The sequence below is a fragment of the Mus pahari genome, chromosome 7 (genome assembly GCF_900095145.1).
Source record: "Mus pahari chromosome 7, PAHARI_EIJ_v1.1, whole genome shotgun sequence".
Taxonomy (NCBI): domain Eukaryota; kingdom Metazoa; phylum Chordata; class Mammalia; order Rodentia; family Muridae; genus Mus; species Mus pahari.
Window position 1 is genome coordinate 27,443,901 of NC_034596.1, and position 17,292 is coordinate 27,461,192.

At 46.8% G+C, this 17,292-nt stretch overlaps 1 protein-coding gene across 1 annotated transcript in view; it reads left to right on the forward strand.

The window, feature by feature from the left end:
* The window catches only part of Eipr1 (EARP complex and GARP complex interacting protein 1), a 117,690-nt gene that overhangs the window by 70,601 nt on the left and 29,797 nt on the right, over positions 1–17,292 (forward strand). Inside the window, exon 4 of the mRNA XM_021202151.2 lies at positions 9,215–9,371. Coding sequence (XP_021057810.1) covers positions 9,215–9,371 — 157 coding nt within the window. The remainder of the gene's footprint in view (positions 1–9,214; positions 9,372–17,292) is intronic.

The following is a 17,292-nucleotide window of genomic DNA, read 5'->3' on the forward strand; positions in this document are numbered from 1 at the left end:
CCTGTGAACCTGAGATTCTGGGTGTGTCAGAGTTCTTGTCAGTCAAGCTTCCTCTGAGACCCTGAAATACTGGTGTGACCCAGCTCCTGTTATCCTGGGATCCTGTTATCCTAAGATCCTGGGAGTGTTACAGTGCCTGGAAGTAGTGTCTCCTTTGAGGACTGTGGAGCTGTCTGGTCTGTTTGAAACCAAGGTAAACCAGTGCTGATCAAAAGGAACCTGAGCCTCTGGTCAGGACGGGCTCCAGTGTCCTTGTTCCTGTTGTCACAGGCCTGTCACAATTGGATTAGAACTGATGTTGTGTTCCACTCACCCGTGATCCTAAGATCGCATGGAGAGTCCTGTGGGGACTGTGGGGATGTCCGCTGATTCTGTGCCCAAGGTGACCCTGACCCAGTGCTGGTGCTGACCGGAAGGAACTTGTGAGCCTGGTCAGGCCCGATTTCCACTTCTCTACTGCTGACACGGGTCCTGAGCAATTGGATTGGAGCTGATGGTGTGTTCCACTCACCAGTGACCCTAAGATTGAGTGGCGAGTCTTCTAGGGACCGTGGGGGTGTCTGTTGACTCCGCGCCCTAGGTGATGTGGTGCTGGCGCCAACCGGAAGGGACATGTTTAATTCCTTTTTTTTTTTTTTAATTTATTTGTGTGTGTGTGTGTGTGTGTGTGTGTGTGTGTGTGTATGTGTGTGCCTGTCTGCCTGTGTGTCCAGAGTCTGTGTATATCTATGTTGCCATGTGTGTACCGTTTCAGGCCAGGAGAGGGTGTCAGATCCCCTAGAACTGGAGTGGTTGTGAGCTGCCTGATGTGGGTCTCAAACCAAACTTGGGCCCTCTGCAAGAACAGTAAGTGCTCTTATCTGCTGAGCTGTCTTTCCAGCCTCACTTTGAATGAGTTTGGTTGAGACTCCGTCAGCAACTGAAGCAGTGGTTTTCAGAGTCAAGCAAAGAAAGATAAATGCTGAGGGATGATGGTGAAAAACATTTAAAAGTCTTTGCTTTTCTATGAACACTTGAGGAAAATGGATGGAAATGGAAAATACATTAAGCGAGGCTACCTGGGCTTAGGAAGAAGTACTATATCGATCTCTCATGCATATCCTAGTTTGTCATTTTTAAAAATCAAGCTGTATTTATTGTGTGTCTGAGAGTGTGAATGGGTGCACTACAGCATGCCTGTGGCAGTCAGAGGAAATTTTTTCCAGAGTTTGTTTTGTCCTTGGGTTTTGGGTGTCAAACTTGGAACTGTGGGGCTGAGACATCTCTCTATCCCTTGCTCTCCCCTTCCCTCTTCTCCCCTCCCCTCCCCTCCCCTCTGTGCTGGGATTAAAGGTGTGAATGACCACACCTGTGGATATCTGTGAGCCAGCAGACTGGAGAAGTGCTCATGAGAAATAGAAACAGGAGGCTTGAGGGGAGGGGGAGGGCTGGCAGAAGGGCTTGTGCTGTGAGTGTGGCTGGGGAAAGTGGATGCAGTGGTAGTACATGCACAGTGGAATGCCACTCAGCCTGAGAAACTAATGAGACCTTGGGTGAGTGTGGCCAACATTGTGCTGGGTGTAACAAGCCAAATACAGAAGAACGGTTCTGCATTATCCTGTTTTACCCAGCCACACAGCCCAGGGGATGGTGGTTAACCAGTGGCTGGGGTGGGGCAAAAGGAAATGTTGGTTGAAAGACTCAGATTTCACTAAGACAAGAGGGAAAGGTTCATGGTGACCAATAGATCACAAACAATGTGTGATCTATCGTTTACCTGAAAGTCAGTAAAGGAGTAGGTTTTAGGCATTGTAAAGTAATGCTTATATTAATTTGTTTCCATTTTTTTTTTCATCTCAGGGCTTACACAATTCAGAACATGTATTGTCTGTCATAAATACATGCAGTTTCTAATAACTAAAAGTAAAGATGCTGCACTGTCCCTGCCACTTGCTGGGGCACAGTGATGTTTGGCTCACAGCTAAAGTGATGCTGGGTCCCCCTCTGCAGAGCCTGACCATCTTTGAAAAGGTTACCACCACTGATGGGGGCAATGGCTCCTGGGTCAGTTTGCACACTCAGTAATTCAGTGGCTTCCCTGCTCAGATTCTGTATGTGTGAATATACTTGGGGGCATCAGTGCACTGACTGGCTCAGAGCCCAGGGGCACACTCAAGCCTAGAGTAGGTGTTGGTTACAGTGAGAATTTAGAATGTTCTTTGATGGTTGATGGGGCCTGGAACATCCGCTTGTCAACAGGTGAATATCTAGTTCTTGTTTCTGTTGTCTCTCTTCTTTCTAGTCTACTAACTATCCAGCCGGGCTGTCAGTCTTTTTTTTTTTTTGTTTGTTTTTTTTGAGACAGAGTTTCTCTGTATATTCCTGGCTGTCCTGGAATTCATTTTGTCAACCAGGCTGGCCTCGAACTCAGAAATCCGCCTGCCTCTGCCTTCCGAGTGCTGGGATTAAAGGCTGTTTGTCTGTCTTGCCTTGAGTGTGTGCCATCTCTGCTTGCATGGCTTGAGGACAGAGCAGTGCTTAATGTCCTGTCTTGAGTAGTTTCTTCCTTGTCTGTCTGGTCAGCAGTTCCTAAGAATGGATGCTAGTACCTGTTGTATAGTTTTAGGTTTTACCTCTAAGCTGAGCCCTCCCTGCTAATTTACCAGCTCTGCCCTTTCCTCTTTCCCCACTAAGTGTGTAGGTTCCTAAGACCCTGTATGCAGGTGGTCCCAGCCCTGTGTGCATGGGGGCAGTGGGTCATGTCAGGCCTGGGCTCTACTATATGCTTCTGCATGTTCTCTGGTCCAGCTTGGCTCTGGGCATATATTCCTGGCCTGCCTTGCTTCAGAACTGGTGCTGGTCTCATGAGTGACATGGGGCATGTGTTGTCTCATGACCTGGGGACCACCTTTGGCCCAGCCGTATAGTCAGAGCTGTGCTCCAAAGGATGTGAGAGTGCTGGAGACAGAGGCCTTGCTTCAGGATCTGAAGGCAGTGTTGGGCTGTTCCTGTGCTTGCGATGAGGTCATGCTGCTTGCTTCTTCCACTGATGTGCTCCATACTGCAGGGCCTCCAGATGGAATGTGACGGGGTCATCTCCTCCCTCTGACCTTTCTACAAGGCTTTTCTGGTCCTCAACTGGCAGCCTCTTCTTGTTCCTGTGCTGGGCTGGCTGTAGAGTAGGGCCACCCAGCTCTGTGTCTCCTTTTCCATGGAGAAATTTCTCTGCTTTTCTTTTGGCCTTCTGAACCTTGACAGAAGTGCCAGGTCCCTGTCCCTGGGTGGCTGCATCTCCTGTCCTTAGGCCTCTGCATTCTCCTCCTGCCTGGTCAGCATGATGTCACCAAACACTGGTCAGTGTGATGTCTTGTGAGGTTGTCCGTAGGCCTCAGACTATATTCCAGAGGCTGTAGGGAGCAGACACAGCTCTCTGGAAGACTGTACCCTGCTTTCCATTGTTTATATAGGGGTCCAGTTTTCAGCCTTCCTTTTGTTTTTCTGGGAGGGAGTATGAGGGGAGCCAGCAGTTTCAGAAGCTCTGTGACTGCACATCCCTCAAACTGCTTTTCCTGTGGATCTCATTTTATATGTATGGACTGTGGAGATAACAGAATGGCCCTCCCAAAGTGTCTTCTGTAAGTAAAATACAGGGCTTTACTTGACATTTGGTCTCCAGTTATCTCCATGGTGATTCCTTGGATTTCCACCCACATATCTAGGTGTTTGTTACTTTCTGCCCAGTGATTGACCATTCAAGTGAATGGCAGCAGGTGATTCTGGGTGTGGCCTGGAGTGATTGTTATGGTGTATACTGTTCTAGGAACGAAGGCTCCTCACTCCTAGGCTGACATCTCTGTAGTCAGTGGGGTGAGCCAAGTGGGTCAAGGCTGCCTTCTCTCAGCTTTCTGCACCCTCTCTCACCCGCTTCAATGTGTGTGTCTGTGCACATATGTGCATGTGCCTTAGGCAGGAGCACTGCTGTTGGCGAACCCCTGGGCGAGCCACCTCATTTTCATCCCCTCAGTTCTCTTCCGGTCCGTCACTGTGCTCAGGCCTTTCCAGATGTTTGGCTGCAGCAGTCTACACATGGCCACTAGAGGAAGGGCCAGGCTTAACTAGCAGATGGTTGGAAGTTAAAACTTGAGCAGGCTCTCCAAGCTGGGGATTGTTGGGTCAGCTGGTGTTTTGGAAGTGTGTGTGCTGTATTCTCACTCTTCAACCGTGAGAGATCTGGTTCTTCAACTCGCCACATACTCAAAGTTGTCTTTTTTGCATTAGGCATTTGCTGTCCTGCTGGGCGTGGTGTGTCTTCAGTCTTATTTTGCAGTTCTCTAATTACTGAAGGCGTGGAGCATCGTTCCTGGAACATGCTGGCCATTTATACATCTTCATTGCTGAAGTGTCTCATTCAGTCTCAAACCGATTTTTAAAACTGTACTGCTGTCTGTTTTATTATGGAGTTGAAAAGTTCTTTACAACTTGAGGCTACAGCCCTTAGTGAGTTGTATGTAGTACAATGTTTTTCCCTTTTCTGCTTTTCCTCCTTTGTTTGCTTCTTCTTCTTCTTCTTCTTCTTTTTTTTTTTTTGATTTTCGAGACAGGGTTTCTCTGTGTAGCCATGGCTGTCCTGGAACTCACTCTGTAGACCAGGCTGGCCTCAAACTCAGAAATCGTTTTGCTTCATTTTTAATAAAGTTGTATTTTATTTTGATGAAGCTCAAATAATAATGTTTGTGAGTAGATATTTTTAATTTTAGTGTTGCTTGTTGTTCATCTTTTCTCTAGTGGTCAGTGTGCCTTTGCCGTGAAGAACTCTGCTGCCTCTGGTTGTGAGGGTATTAAACGTGTGCCTGGCACACCTGCTGTCCTGGTTCCTCTTACAGCTTCACCTTCAGCTGTCCTCTGCACTTGGTGTTTGGGACTGTTATGGAAGGGAGAAGGGTGTGTTCTTCATATGGATACAAAACCGACATATCATTTGCACAAAGGCCTCTCTGTGTGCTCTCATGCAGAGGGATTTTGGCCGACCATCAAGTGACTGTCTTGACAGAAGTCCTTTCTGCACTCTTGTCCCTCTCTGGGCCACTTGCCCATCTGCACTCACAGAAAACTGACTGACGTCTGCCTTGTAAATTGCCTCATTTTGTTATCCTTTCTCAAGATTGTTGGGTATCTGGCTGTGCACATTCTCATTCGGGTACTTTGTTTTGTTTTTCTGAGACAGGGTTTCTCTGTGTAGCCTGGGCTGTCCTGGAACTTACTCTGTAGACCAGGCTGGACTGGACCTCAGAAATCCGCCTGCCTCTGCCTCCCAAGTGCTGGGATTAAAGGTGTGAGCCACCACTGTCCAACTCTCATGCAAGTTCTTGATTTCTACTCCCCATAAATTTTGCACAGTGCTAAGTGAGCTTCCATCCATGAACATGGCCTGTTCCACCATTTGTTTATTTGTTTGGTTTTTTTTGTCAGTGCTATTTGTTTAAACACACACACACACACACACACACACACACACACACACACACACACAAATAATAAAAATCTTTTATTTGGCACTAAAAAGGTTAGTGTCAAATAATATTTTAACTAAAAACGTGTGTGGGGGGAGGGAGAGAGAGAGAGGGAGAGGGGTGTGCATATGCGTGCAGGTGGCTGTCAAGGCAGAGGCACAGGTGTTGTAAGCTGCTTGACATGGGTGTTAGGGTCTGAACTCAGCACGTTGGAAGAGATCCATGCTGCGTTCACCTGTGAGCCATCTCTAGCTCACGCGCTGTTCTTTGGCGTCATTGAACCCCTTGTTGGTGTTGTGATGAGCAGTAGGCAGACAGCTGAGTTTCATATTGCTCCTGACAGTGCGGTGCAGGCTCTCGCACATTTTCTGGCTAGCAATGGCAGTGTGATTTCTTTTCCTGTTTTCACACAGATGAGGTAGCTCTCCTTTTAGTATGTTAAGTGGCCTTGGCAGTGCGGAAGCTGTCCCTTCCATTCTCAGAGGCAGTTTTACACTTTATCCACAATGCTTACATTTCTGTAGGGCTTTCCCTTTGCTTCCAACTCTCTCTTCCCCCATGTTTCGATCCCCTTGCCTTTTCTTTCCCCTATGAGTAAATTTCTTCCATTTTTAGTCTTCAAAGAGTGTTGCTACACTTAGACCACAGTGTGCATGTGGAGGTCAGAGGATAGCTTGCAGGAGCTGGTTTTCATCCTCCATTCTGTGGGTTCTGAGAATTGAACTCAGGATGCCAGGCTTGGAGGCAAGTGCCTTTACCCATTAAGCCATCTTCTGGTCCAGCTTCATTTCCATGTTATGCTATTTGTAGACACCACTGAGCCTTATTTATTATAATTTTTATATCTATATTAGTGGGGTGGACCATAGGATATCTTATAATTCCTTCTAGATTCTTGCTATTAAGTAGGTAATCTTCCTCCCTGCACTCCTCCATCCTCCCTGCACTCCTCCATCCTCCCTCCACCCTCCTCCATCCTCCCTCCACCCTCCTCCGTCCTCCCTCCACCCTCCTCAGTCCTCCCTCCACCCTCCTCAGTCCTCCCTCCACCCTCCTCCATCCTCTCACCCTCCTCCATCCTCTCACCCTCCTCCATCCTCCCTCCACCCTCCTCCATCCTCTCACCCTCCTCTGTCCTCCTCCTCTCTCTCCCTCCTTCCTTTCCTTGCCCTCTCCTTTCTTCCCATTTTGAGATAGGACCTCACTATATGGCACAGCCAATTTTGAATTTTTGGTCTTTTCCCTTCTCCTTTGTAAGTGCTGGGGTTATGGGCAGGAACTATTGTACCTGGTATCTTGCCCTTTGTTTAAATGCTTGGAAAGATTTGTGGTGTAATTAGCTGAGCTTAGTGGTTTCTGTGTAAGAATTAATTTCTCATTCTTTCATTTATTTACTTAGTGTGTGTGTGTGTGTATGTGTGTGTATGTGTGTGTGTATGTGTGTGTGTATGCATGGGTCTGGAGATGAGAAGACAATTTGTAGGTGTTGAATCTCTCTTTCTGCCATGTGGGTCCCAGGGATTGAATAAAGTCTCAGGCTTGAGGCCCAGTGCCTTCACCAACTGACTATCTCTGCAGGCCTTAAACAGATCCTTGTCTAATCAGAAAGTTAATTTCTTTTGTTAATTCTGTTAAATGTTGGTCTTTCTATGAGTTTACTATTTCATTTGAATTCTAAGCATTTTTAATATGAACCTAACATTTCTGTGTGATGCTTTACAATGTTTATGTCTGTTATGACATCACCTTTCCCCTCAAGATACTGCCAGCTTGTGCCAGGCTTATCGCTGCTCTAAGAACACATAGCTGGCCTTGCTCTTCTTGTTTGGGGTTTGTGTATATTTTCTTGTCTGTGCCAAGACAGGACCTTTCTATATAGCACAAGGTGTTTCCGCCTTAGCCTCCCTGATGGAGGGACTGCAGACCTGGGCCACTGTGCCAGCCCTTTTTCCTAGCCTGTTCCTTTGTTTACTGAGCTTCTGTAGGCAGCCAGGTGCTGCCAGTGCGAGTCTGAATGATGTCAAGAAGCTGGCTCTAAGCTAAGCTTTCCCCACTGCTGCCTCGAGTCAGTTTTCTTGTATGTAAGGTCATTTACCACTGAGCCATCTGCTTTCCATCTTCTATCCGTCTATCCAAGTGGGTATATGTCTTTAAAACAAAATAGGAGAAACACACACACACACACACACACACACACACACACACACACGCAAGAATAAATAAAATGAAAGAAAACAGAAACATCCTTTTTGTTTTATGAGGAGTGATACAGGATGGTATGGTAAGTGAAGCAGGTGTATAGTCTATCAACAGCATTAACTTGACTGGTCCACAGTTGTTCTCTGTTATGTCAAGGTAGGCTCAGGTGTAGGTGTTAGCTCAGGCTAATAATCCAGGGTAAACAGAGAGGAAGGGCACTCAGTAAGCAGAGTGGGCCTGTCGGCTGATATGGGCATTGAAGGGAGAGAGATTATTAGAAAGTGGAGTTACTATGCCACAAGCACAGTTTCATTACTTATGACTTGAGCAAGGACTCCGGTCAGCAGCTGGGGTAAGACAGATGACCGCTCCACAGAGCATCTGCTTTCACACCAGGGACTTGACCTAGAGGACCTCACAGAACAACTGCTTGGACATCTCATGACCCGGCCACCACCCCACCCCGACCCTGGTCACTCCACAGAGCAGTTGATTTCCCACTGGGGCCCTGGTGACCCCACAGAGCAGATTTCACACCAGAGACTGTTCATTGAGGTAATTGTTAAGGCCAAGGGATGCCTTTTAGCACATTTCCAGTGACTGGTGGTGCTGCAGTCCCAGTACCTGGGAAGTGGAACCTGGGTGATCAGGAGTTCAAAACCATCCTTGGTTATATAGGTAGTTCAAAGCCTGCCTGGACTACATGAGACTGTCTCAGAAAACAGAAACAACAATGAAACCAACTCAAACGAAATAAAACCAAGTGGAAAGCAAATTTTAAAATTATATCTCAAACTCGTGTTTTTAAACACCCTCTCTTCTAAGATATTTTCTGGAGTGCCCAAGGCCTGTCTTGGCACATGTCTGGAGAGCTGTGAGTCCACTCCCTCCAGATGAGTTTATTTTCTCTATCTATACATGACTTCTCAGGGTACTCAGAATGCCCAGATCGCTGGAGTACCTTTAGAATACTGGGTGTCCAGGATCTGAGAATGGTAGGAAGCCCCTGCAAGGGGAGCTGGGAGAACAGGTCATGTTCACAGAGGGCACTGCGCAGGTGTCCTTGGGTCCTGGCTACTCTCCTGCCACACACCAGCTTGCTATGAGGAACACACGTGGATTTCAGCTTGTAGCACTTTTAAGTAATTCTGCCCTCTTGGCCCAGACACAGGTCATTTCAGGCAAACTAAGGCAGAACAGTTGACAAATGAAGAACATCTCATTGTTCGACATTTGTTTGTGATCCCATGAAGCTGTGAATAGAAACCCCAAGAATGTCCTGGCAATTATGGCAGTGCCTTTATCTTGTTCCCTTTCTTAAAAACCACTGTCAAAGAACAGGAGGAAACTGAGTTTGAGGAGGTTAAGTTCTTTAAAGCAGAGTGATGGCTTACCAGCCAGGGATGGTGGGTTCCCTGCTACTCAGGTTGGGCGGACTGCACGTGAGTATTTCTGGGATCATATAGGCTGGTGTAAGTGTTGAGTGTATGTGGACAGAGCTCTGCTGACATTTCTCTTTTGCTTAGCTTCAGACAGTCGAGTCCAGGCATGTGCAGCTGTGTGGAGGATGCCCAAGGAATTAGAATCCGGTAGCCACGAGTCCCCTGACGACCCTGCAAGCACTGCTCAAACCCTGGAGCTGCTCTGTCACCTTGACAACTCTGCCCAAGGCAACGTGGCCTGGTAGGATGCTACATAGTTCGTATATGGGGAGGAAGCCTAAAGGCTGCTCAGGTCTGTGTGTGCACAGTTTCCTTCACTTCATCCAGCGTCTCCCCCTTGCTCCTCACTTCTTTCACTCTTTCTTTACAGTGTTTACACTTGCTTGTCACCTTTAGTCCCATGTGTTTTTAGGGTACTTACAGTTACAGAACACCTCCCACCAAGTGTGTTGAAGAACACATGTCCCACTCTTTCCCTCTTCTAAATCGCATTGCCTGGAGTCACCTGACAGAATAATAGACTAGCCTGTTATAGCATTTATAACAATCTCTTCTATTGCCTCAGCTTCAAAGACACAACTTCCTCTTCCTTTGGAACTCCATAGGAAGGTAGGACACACCTGGCAGTGTCCCCAGGTCCCTCCATCTCTCTGTCCTTTTATTTCCTGTCAGTCCTATGGCATGTGTGGAGATGAAGAAATGTGACTACCATTTGTGGTTAGAAGTTGGCTTTATCTACCCAGGCCCTCCATACAGTGGCCATAGCCTCCGATATCACTGCATGTCTTTCTCAGCAGGGATCGTCTCTTTACTTGGTACCATACACTTAGTGTGATTGCCCATGCCCATGTGCACATTTCTGTGAGGAGACATGGGTCCTCTGCAAGCGGTCAGCTCACCCCATTAAGTAAGTCCAACCTAGCAAACTATTAAACAGCTGTTGCACACACTGTGCCAGGGTTCAAGGATGATGGCTGAACGTCAAGGAACCTGATCTTCAGGAGTCGTGGTCCCTAGAGGAGACCCTGAGCACAGCAGCCTAGAATGTACCCTGGCTGTCATGAGTGTGTACTGTGCCCCAACAGGAAGCAGTGAATCATGTTTGCTAGAGGACTCACCTGGAGTCACTTGGAATTGGGCACCATGGGACCAGTCTGTCACTCTGCCATAGCCAAACTGTGTGGGGCTCTCATGGCTTCAGTGCTAGCCCTAGAGGATTTGCATGGCTGCTGTTTCTACTTGGTCAGCAGCCATTTGCTTGTCCAGAGGTGCGTGCTCTAAGTACTGACACCACCCAGTCTCACAGGCAAGGGGTAACCAATGTGTCCTTAAGCTGTAGGCATGAATACTTGCATGCTGTCACTCTACTGCCTGAGTACAGACTGCCCATTATAGAGCTCTCTTGCAGAGTTCATGCCACACAGTGATTGGGTTAGCAGATTAAGCAGACCTTGGTGTGTAGCCCTGGTTATCATGTGTATGTGTGTCTCTAAAGGCACAGCAACACAAGGGAGCTGGGGCAGGTGAGCTGTCACTTAGAGAGGGTCAGTCCTATCCAGAAGGTTCCCAGCTTACCTGGGGATGAGGCACCTGAAGGCAGCTTCCTTGACTTCCAGCATGCAAGTGCTCTAGTCACACACCACTCCAAAGGGCATGGCACACCTATGTGCCCTGTAGGAAACTGGGTATTCAAGTGCCTGTCCAGTTGCTTTCTGCCTGTGAACACGCTACAGCAGCTGACCCAGTGTGTGTGGTTGTTGGCTGTCCTGAAGTGCTCTTGAGTTTGACCTTGGTATTATTGTTCAAAATAGCTCACCCTCTCTTTGGTTTTCCAGTGCATCCTTGCACACTTTTCTCACATTTGCTTGTTTTAAGTGTTTTACTTGGAAGTAATTACAGTCCCACTAGCAGTTGTAGGAATGACCTGGGAGCCCTGTGCACCCTTCAGTTGGGTTCCTATGGAAACTGCATGACAGCAGAACACTAGTGACCCCACTATCACCAGAAGTTTCATAAACAACCTGTGCTTATGTGTGGGAGCTCAGGTCCCAGCTCCCCAGTATTGTCTCTGCTGCTGCTCGTGCCCTACAGGTCAGAAGTGTGTCTGATCCTCCCACTAAGGGAACAAATCAGGGACCTCGCTCCTTGAGGCCATCTCAGCGGAACAGCTTGTCCTTGAGCAGTCACCACTTTTGTTTGGCTCTCTAGCAAAGAGGAGTTGGATGCAGAGCAGAGATGAGTCTTTCTTCTAGTAGGAAAGGCTTGCAGCCCAGCATATGACCCATCAGATGTTCTTCCAAAAGAGGCAAACAGTCTGGGCTCTTGTCCCCACTCTTCCTCAAGTCTGGTCAGGGACAAGGCTGTGTCTTCAGCACCACGGACAGCGCTAGGCCCAGTGGCAAGAAAGTAATCACCACCACAGTGAGGTAGAGGTGCCCCGTGAGTGAGCCAGAGTTGTTTTCCCAGTGATCCTGTGGAAAGATCTGCCAGTGTTCTGCAGCCTGGGGTGTGAAGCAGAGCGCACAGGCTTGCTGACTCCTTACAGGACTGTTGGGTTTGTGGCTTCACTACCACAGGAGCAGAAGCAGCTGTCATCACTTGGAATCTGGCTGTTGTCTCAGGTGTTGGGAATGCTTCACCTCATCAGAGAAGGCTTCCAGTGTTTTGCCTTCATATGTCTTTGTACCACATGTGTGCTTGGTGCCACCTGTTGGGTAGAAGAGGCTCCACTAACACTGGAGCTGCAGATGGTGTGAACCACCATGTGGTGCTGAGAATAGACTTTGAGTGCTCTTAACCACTGAACCATCTCTCCATCCTGAGGATGGTCTTTAAAAAGATCTTCCATTTATGTTTTGTGTAGTTCTCCTTGAGTTTATGGTTTATCACTGATACTTATGTGCTGGTTTACTATGCAGTAGGTGTATTAACTCTGGGCCACCGTGCTTGGATGCTTCCTAGCACTTCGTACATGCCCAGCTGGTACATCCCAGCATGTTTGGGGGTCCTGATAAAGGGGAGGGTTTCTGGATCCAAACTTGTGAGAAGGGAAGGAGGTGATTACCTGCCATGAGTCATATACTGTAGCAGCATCCCCATGGTTCTAATGGCCAATTAGCCACAACAGGGCGATTCTGCCACTCCCTATCTCCTTCTGGTGATCCAGAGATCTCCAGCTACTTGTTAGTGAGCATTTTGTCCAACAGATGAAAAGCCAAAACAGTAAAAAACTTCAGTACATTGTGTTGTGGGTGCTTCAACCAGTAATGTATGGAACAGTTCTGCAAACTACTCTCTTGGGTGATGCAGATCTCTTTCATAGGAGAAGTTGCCTTATTAGTCAGAAGCTTTGAAGATGTATGTAAAATTAATTGAAGCCCATTGTGGTATGTTGCCAGCTGTCCAGGATCTGGCTTGTGTAGGTGTCATAGTTTCTTAAACATGCAGAGCCATGCAGGTATTTATTTCACTGGTAGCATTCTGAGTAACTGTGGTGCTCACAGCCAACTGACCCCTGCTTCCCAAGCCAGCTGCTAGAGAAGAAGACCCCTCCCCTACGGATAGAGTAAATATCACACTGAAATGCCAGCCAGGCTGAGCATGCAGGACACCTGGGAGGGCTGGTGTGCATAGCAAGATGGTGATTAGGAAGTAAAGGGCAGGAATGGTGTTGAGAGAGGAGAGGGAGGGGACCCTGAGTATTTGTCAGGAGTAGAAGACCTGGCCCCGTGTCTCTTTCTAAGTTTGGTTTATATGAGGAAAGAGGATGCTGCCATACAATGAATATTGTAAGGAGAAAGTTGAAGGTTGTCCAAAGTCCTGCAGAAGCTGCTTAAGGGAAGGTTTCAGAAGTTTATGCTCTGACTGTCCTGAGACAGCAGAGATCTGCCAGTGATCACCACTGGTCATCGTTAGATCAGCCACGACTTTAGAAGAGTTGGTGTTACTGTAGTCCCTAATCAGATCCTCACAGGCTGAGTCCTGACTGTTGCTCAGTACCAAACTTGTCTCTTAGATTGTTGCTTAGTTTGCCGGGGAAACGGACAGTTCTATAATGCCAAAGAATACTATAAATGTCCTTTGGTGTTTCCTCAGTAACACTGTGAAAGAGGATGTGTGTCATTGTCCTTTGTCCATATGAGTATTAGAAAAGTTAAGTATTAATATGCTATGCACAGACAGAATTTCCTGGGAAGAATCAAATACAGAAATCTGAAAATACAGTGTAGAAAGTATAGGTCATTATTTACAGCAAAGAGGAATTTATATTCTCCTCAAAATTTAGTTCATGTTTCCCTTAAATAAAATGTTTCAAGAGTGTGTTTCTGTTGGTCCTTTTCTGAACCAAGTGTCAATCAGAATATGGAAAGAAACAGAGAGTGTACAGTTGTGTCCTGTGGAAAGGGAGGAAGCTAGTCCATTCTGGCTGCTACCATCAAGCTTTTAATAGCAGAATTTCATTCCCATCAGACTCAATGTCAAAAAATCCAAGCATATGTTCCCTGCAGACCTGGGGTCTGATGAAGTAAGTCCCTCTGCCCAGCTCACTGATGGCTCCTGTCACTATGTCTTCCTGTATACACATGCAGATGAGGGCCTGGGCCTGGTTGCTTTTGATAAGGCCATTCAGTGGTATTGAAGGTCTGTTATTGAAGCTTGAGGTCCAATAACAATTTTAAATCTAAAGGTATGGTGATCCTGCATGTTAGGATGTTTCTCTATAGCTGTCACTCCTAAGGAGGTGAGAGATGAGAAGACAAAGAAGAACTTACCTGGATGATCAGAAGGGCTTCTGATCCTCCTATATTAGCTTGTTCTTTATTTCAAAGTTGACAGGCTACCTTTGAGTTTTGGTGAGACCTAGGAACAAGAGTTATGGAATGTGTCTTTGGAAGTTAGGGGATCTTCACCTGGGCTTGCTGTGCTCTTTCTGACTCTTGGCTGGATGCCTGTGCAGAGTGTGAAGGAGCCACGTTAGGCCGGTGTGGATTTTGAATTCCCCACGATAATTAAGATGACCTGAGCCAGCTCTGCTTGTTCAGCTCAAAGACAGGAGCAGGCTCTAGCACAGAGCTCTGTATGCTCTGTCCATCCTTCAACCCTGTTCCACCCCAAGCAGCAGTGTATCCATGGGTGGGTGTTGAATTTGTGTGTCTTACATGGTTAACGAGGTGGGAGCTTCCCTGCTACACTCAGACTCTGGCCCTCTCTGCTCTTGAGTTCTCGCTGGTGGAAGGAAGGCTTCTCTCGCTGAATGGAGTGTACATACTGTGGAGTTCTACTGAGTTGCTAACCTCCAGGCTGTGTTTGCCCTTGGCTTTCTGTCTGCCTGAAAGTGGAATTTATGTAGTTGATAGCGCCATAAGTTTGTCCCAGTGAGATGTCAGAGTAAACAGACTTTTAATAACCAAGTCACCTGGTGTCAGAAGTTACATGGCTCGCCTGTCAGAAAGTTTCCAGGCAACATATCAACACAGCTCTGTTACTGCAAGTGTTTCTTGTGCTATAGCGTAAAGGCCCTGCACCTCTGCAGATAGATCAAAAGGGCTTGTTGACTTTCTGATGTGGTTCTCAAAACTGCCTTTTCAATCCTTATAGTACATGTGTGACGTTTACTAACCAGATGTGTGTGACACAGGAGCATTGTTCTGTGATCTGAGGAAAAAATTATTACATTGAATTTCTTAAGTAATATTATTTTTAAAAGAGTTGACTTACATAGAAAGAAGCATTTCTTACCCTTTCCTACTCAGTAAGTAAGATGTGGAGAACCTGGCAGCTGTGGCTGCTGCTTCTCATGCAGTGAGACCTGTGTGGACTGCTCTACCCTCTTGTTAGATGCCCTGCACTTCCGTGATCAGGGGAAATGAGGAGCTTGTATGGAGAGTGCCAATGTAAGTTGTGTTGGGATTGCCTTGAGAGTTCTTGATGGTGGTGGAACTGTCCCTTCCCTAGGTGCTGATGGAAAATCATTAGTTTTGGCTTACATACTTAGAGAAAAATGTATTTTTATTTGAACATGAAACTTGCTCATTGGAGCCATCATCCTGTTCCTATGGCCCTTGGTGACATCTTCAAAGGACCTCAGCTATAACTTTATTGGGTTTTACTTACAGTCAGCCCTTGCTTGTGATTTTTGCATCATGGTTATATAGGGACAGAACACATTTCTACTGGCTGTGTGCTACTGTATTCTTGACTTGTTAATATTGTTTATGTCTTCATGTTTTGATAGAGTGTGATAAAAAAGTAGGTTTTTTTTATGAACAATAAATAAATAAAATTTAGTTTGGAGTGGAAAGGATGGCAGGAACTGTAGGCTGTTTCCCTGTTTATAGCACAGGTTTCATGGTGATGATATACCAGAAGATGGGATTTCCCTTTTTATTGGATTTTGTGTACTACAGCTATCACAAACATGATGACAGAGGAGAGTAACCTATAAAACAACAACTGAGATAAAGGTCATTGGTGCTGCAGCTCTATAGAAGCTCTGCCAGCCGTGCCCAGTGTTGCATCTCCATGCTGCTTGCAGGAAACAAAAGTTCTTCTCCCTGTGTCTTTTGTGAGTACATGTTACAGGGTAAGAACAAACTGGGAAGTAAGCATTGTCATCATTTACAACCTCCTCCCAGCAGAGACCCATGCCTGACGACAGCAGAGGGAAAGCCTGTGGGCAGAGTATGTTCTCTGTGGGGTGTCTGCCTTCTGCATGTGAACTGTAGGAACCACAGTTATCTGAAGGAAGGGGCTCAGCTCTACATGGGACATGTTTTGCGTGATGGCAGCTTTCCTTGGTCTGCCTTCTGTGTGTCGCCTGTGTGCTGGTGTGTTTATTTTGCGTACAGATTTTAATTGGTGGGCTGTGAAAATGTCTTACAATGCTTTCTGAGAGTCTACTGTCAGAGACTCCGAGAAGCCTGACTCTGAAAGGTCTCCGCTTTTAGGTTTTCCCCATGCTTCCTTCCTGGGGCTGGGGCTACAGTGGCTGCAGAGGAAGCTGTACTATGACCTTGTCTAGGATGAGAGGGATCTGTGTGTGGTGCTTTTGGTTTTCCTCTTAGAACATTCTTGATCTCTCCTCCCTGATCCTTAAGCCTACTTTGGACTGATCCTGCAAGGAAATGTCCAGGGACTTCCTCAGTTCTGATGCGATGGTTGGTTGCTTCCTCCGATTTGCCTTTAAAAAGACTGGCATAGGGCTGGTGAGGTGGCTCAGTGGGTAAGAGCACCCGACTGCTCTTCTGAAGGTCTGGAGTTCAAATCCCAGCAACCACATGGTGGCTCATAACCATCCATAATAAGATCTGACTCCCTCTTCTGGAGTGTCTGAAGACAGCTACAGCATACTTACATATAATAAATAAATAAATAAATCTTTAAAAAAAAAAAAAAAAAAAGACTGGCATAGCTGATGTGCATTGGAGCACCTGGGACCATGGGTTGGCACCTGCCTGGGTTAGGATGAATGACTGCCAGAAACCCTAAGCCAAATACTGTGAAGGTGACTCTCGGATCCAGGACTTCATGTGTACAGGAAAGCAAAACACAGCTAAGCTAAGTGTTTGTGCTTTATTGAGCCAAGACTTGAGTGTCTGTTCTCTGCTCCTGACTTTCTCCCTTAAAACCATTCTCTGTGGAATTTTTTGGTGTACTTGTATATATAAACAGTTGTGTTCACTGACAAAATATCTGACAAGAGGAGTCTGGGGAAGGAAGGGCTTGTTAGGCTCCTAGTTTGAGTGTGTAGTCCATCATGGCAGTGAAGGCATGATGGAGCTGCAGATGTGATGTCAGCGAGGGGGTGCAGGTCACATGACTCTGCAGTCCGCCCACTTTCTCCTTCCTGGTCAGTCCAGGGCCCAGTCTCTGAGGTGGTGGTCCTCTTGGTTGTAGCAAGTCCTCTTCAGCTGATCGAGTTTTATGTGGAAATGTTTGGAACACTGACAGTGCTCTTGGGACATGAATGTGACTTGGCCCTGATCACAAGGCTTCCTCTGCTGTGCTCTAACCTAAGGGTCATGGTAAACAGACAGAGTTGGGACACCAGCCTTCAGTCGACACATGGGAGTCAGTTGTGGGCAGGGCTTGAGAAAGGTGTTCTTCACCCCAAGCCCTTTCCATTTAGAGCAAGTCCTCGTGCTGGCCCACAGTTCTTAGTG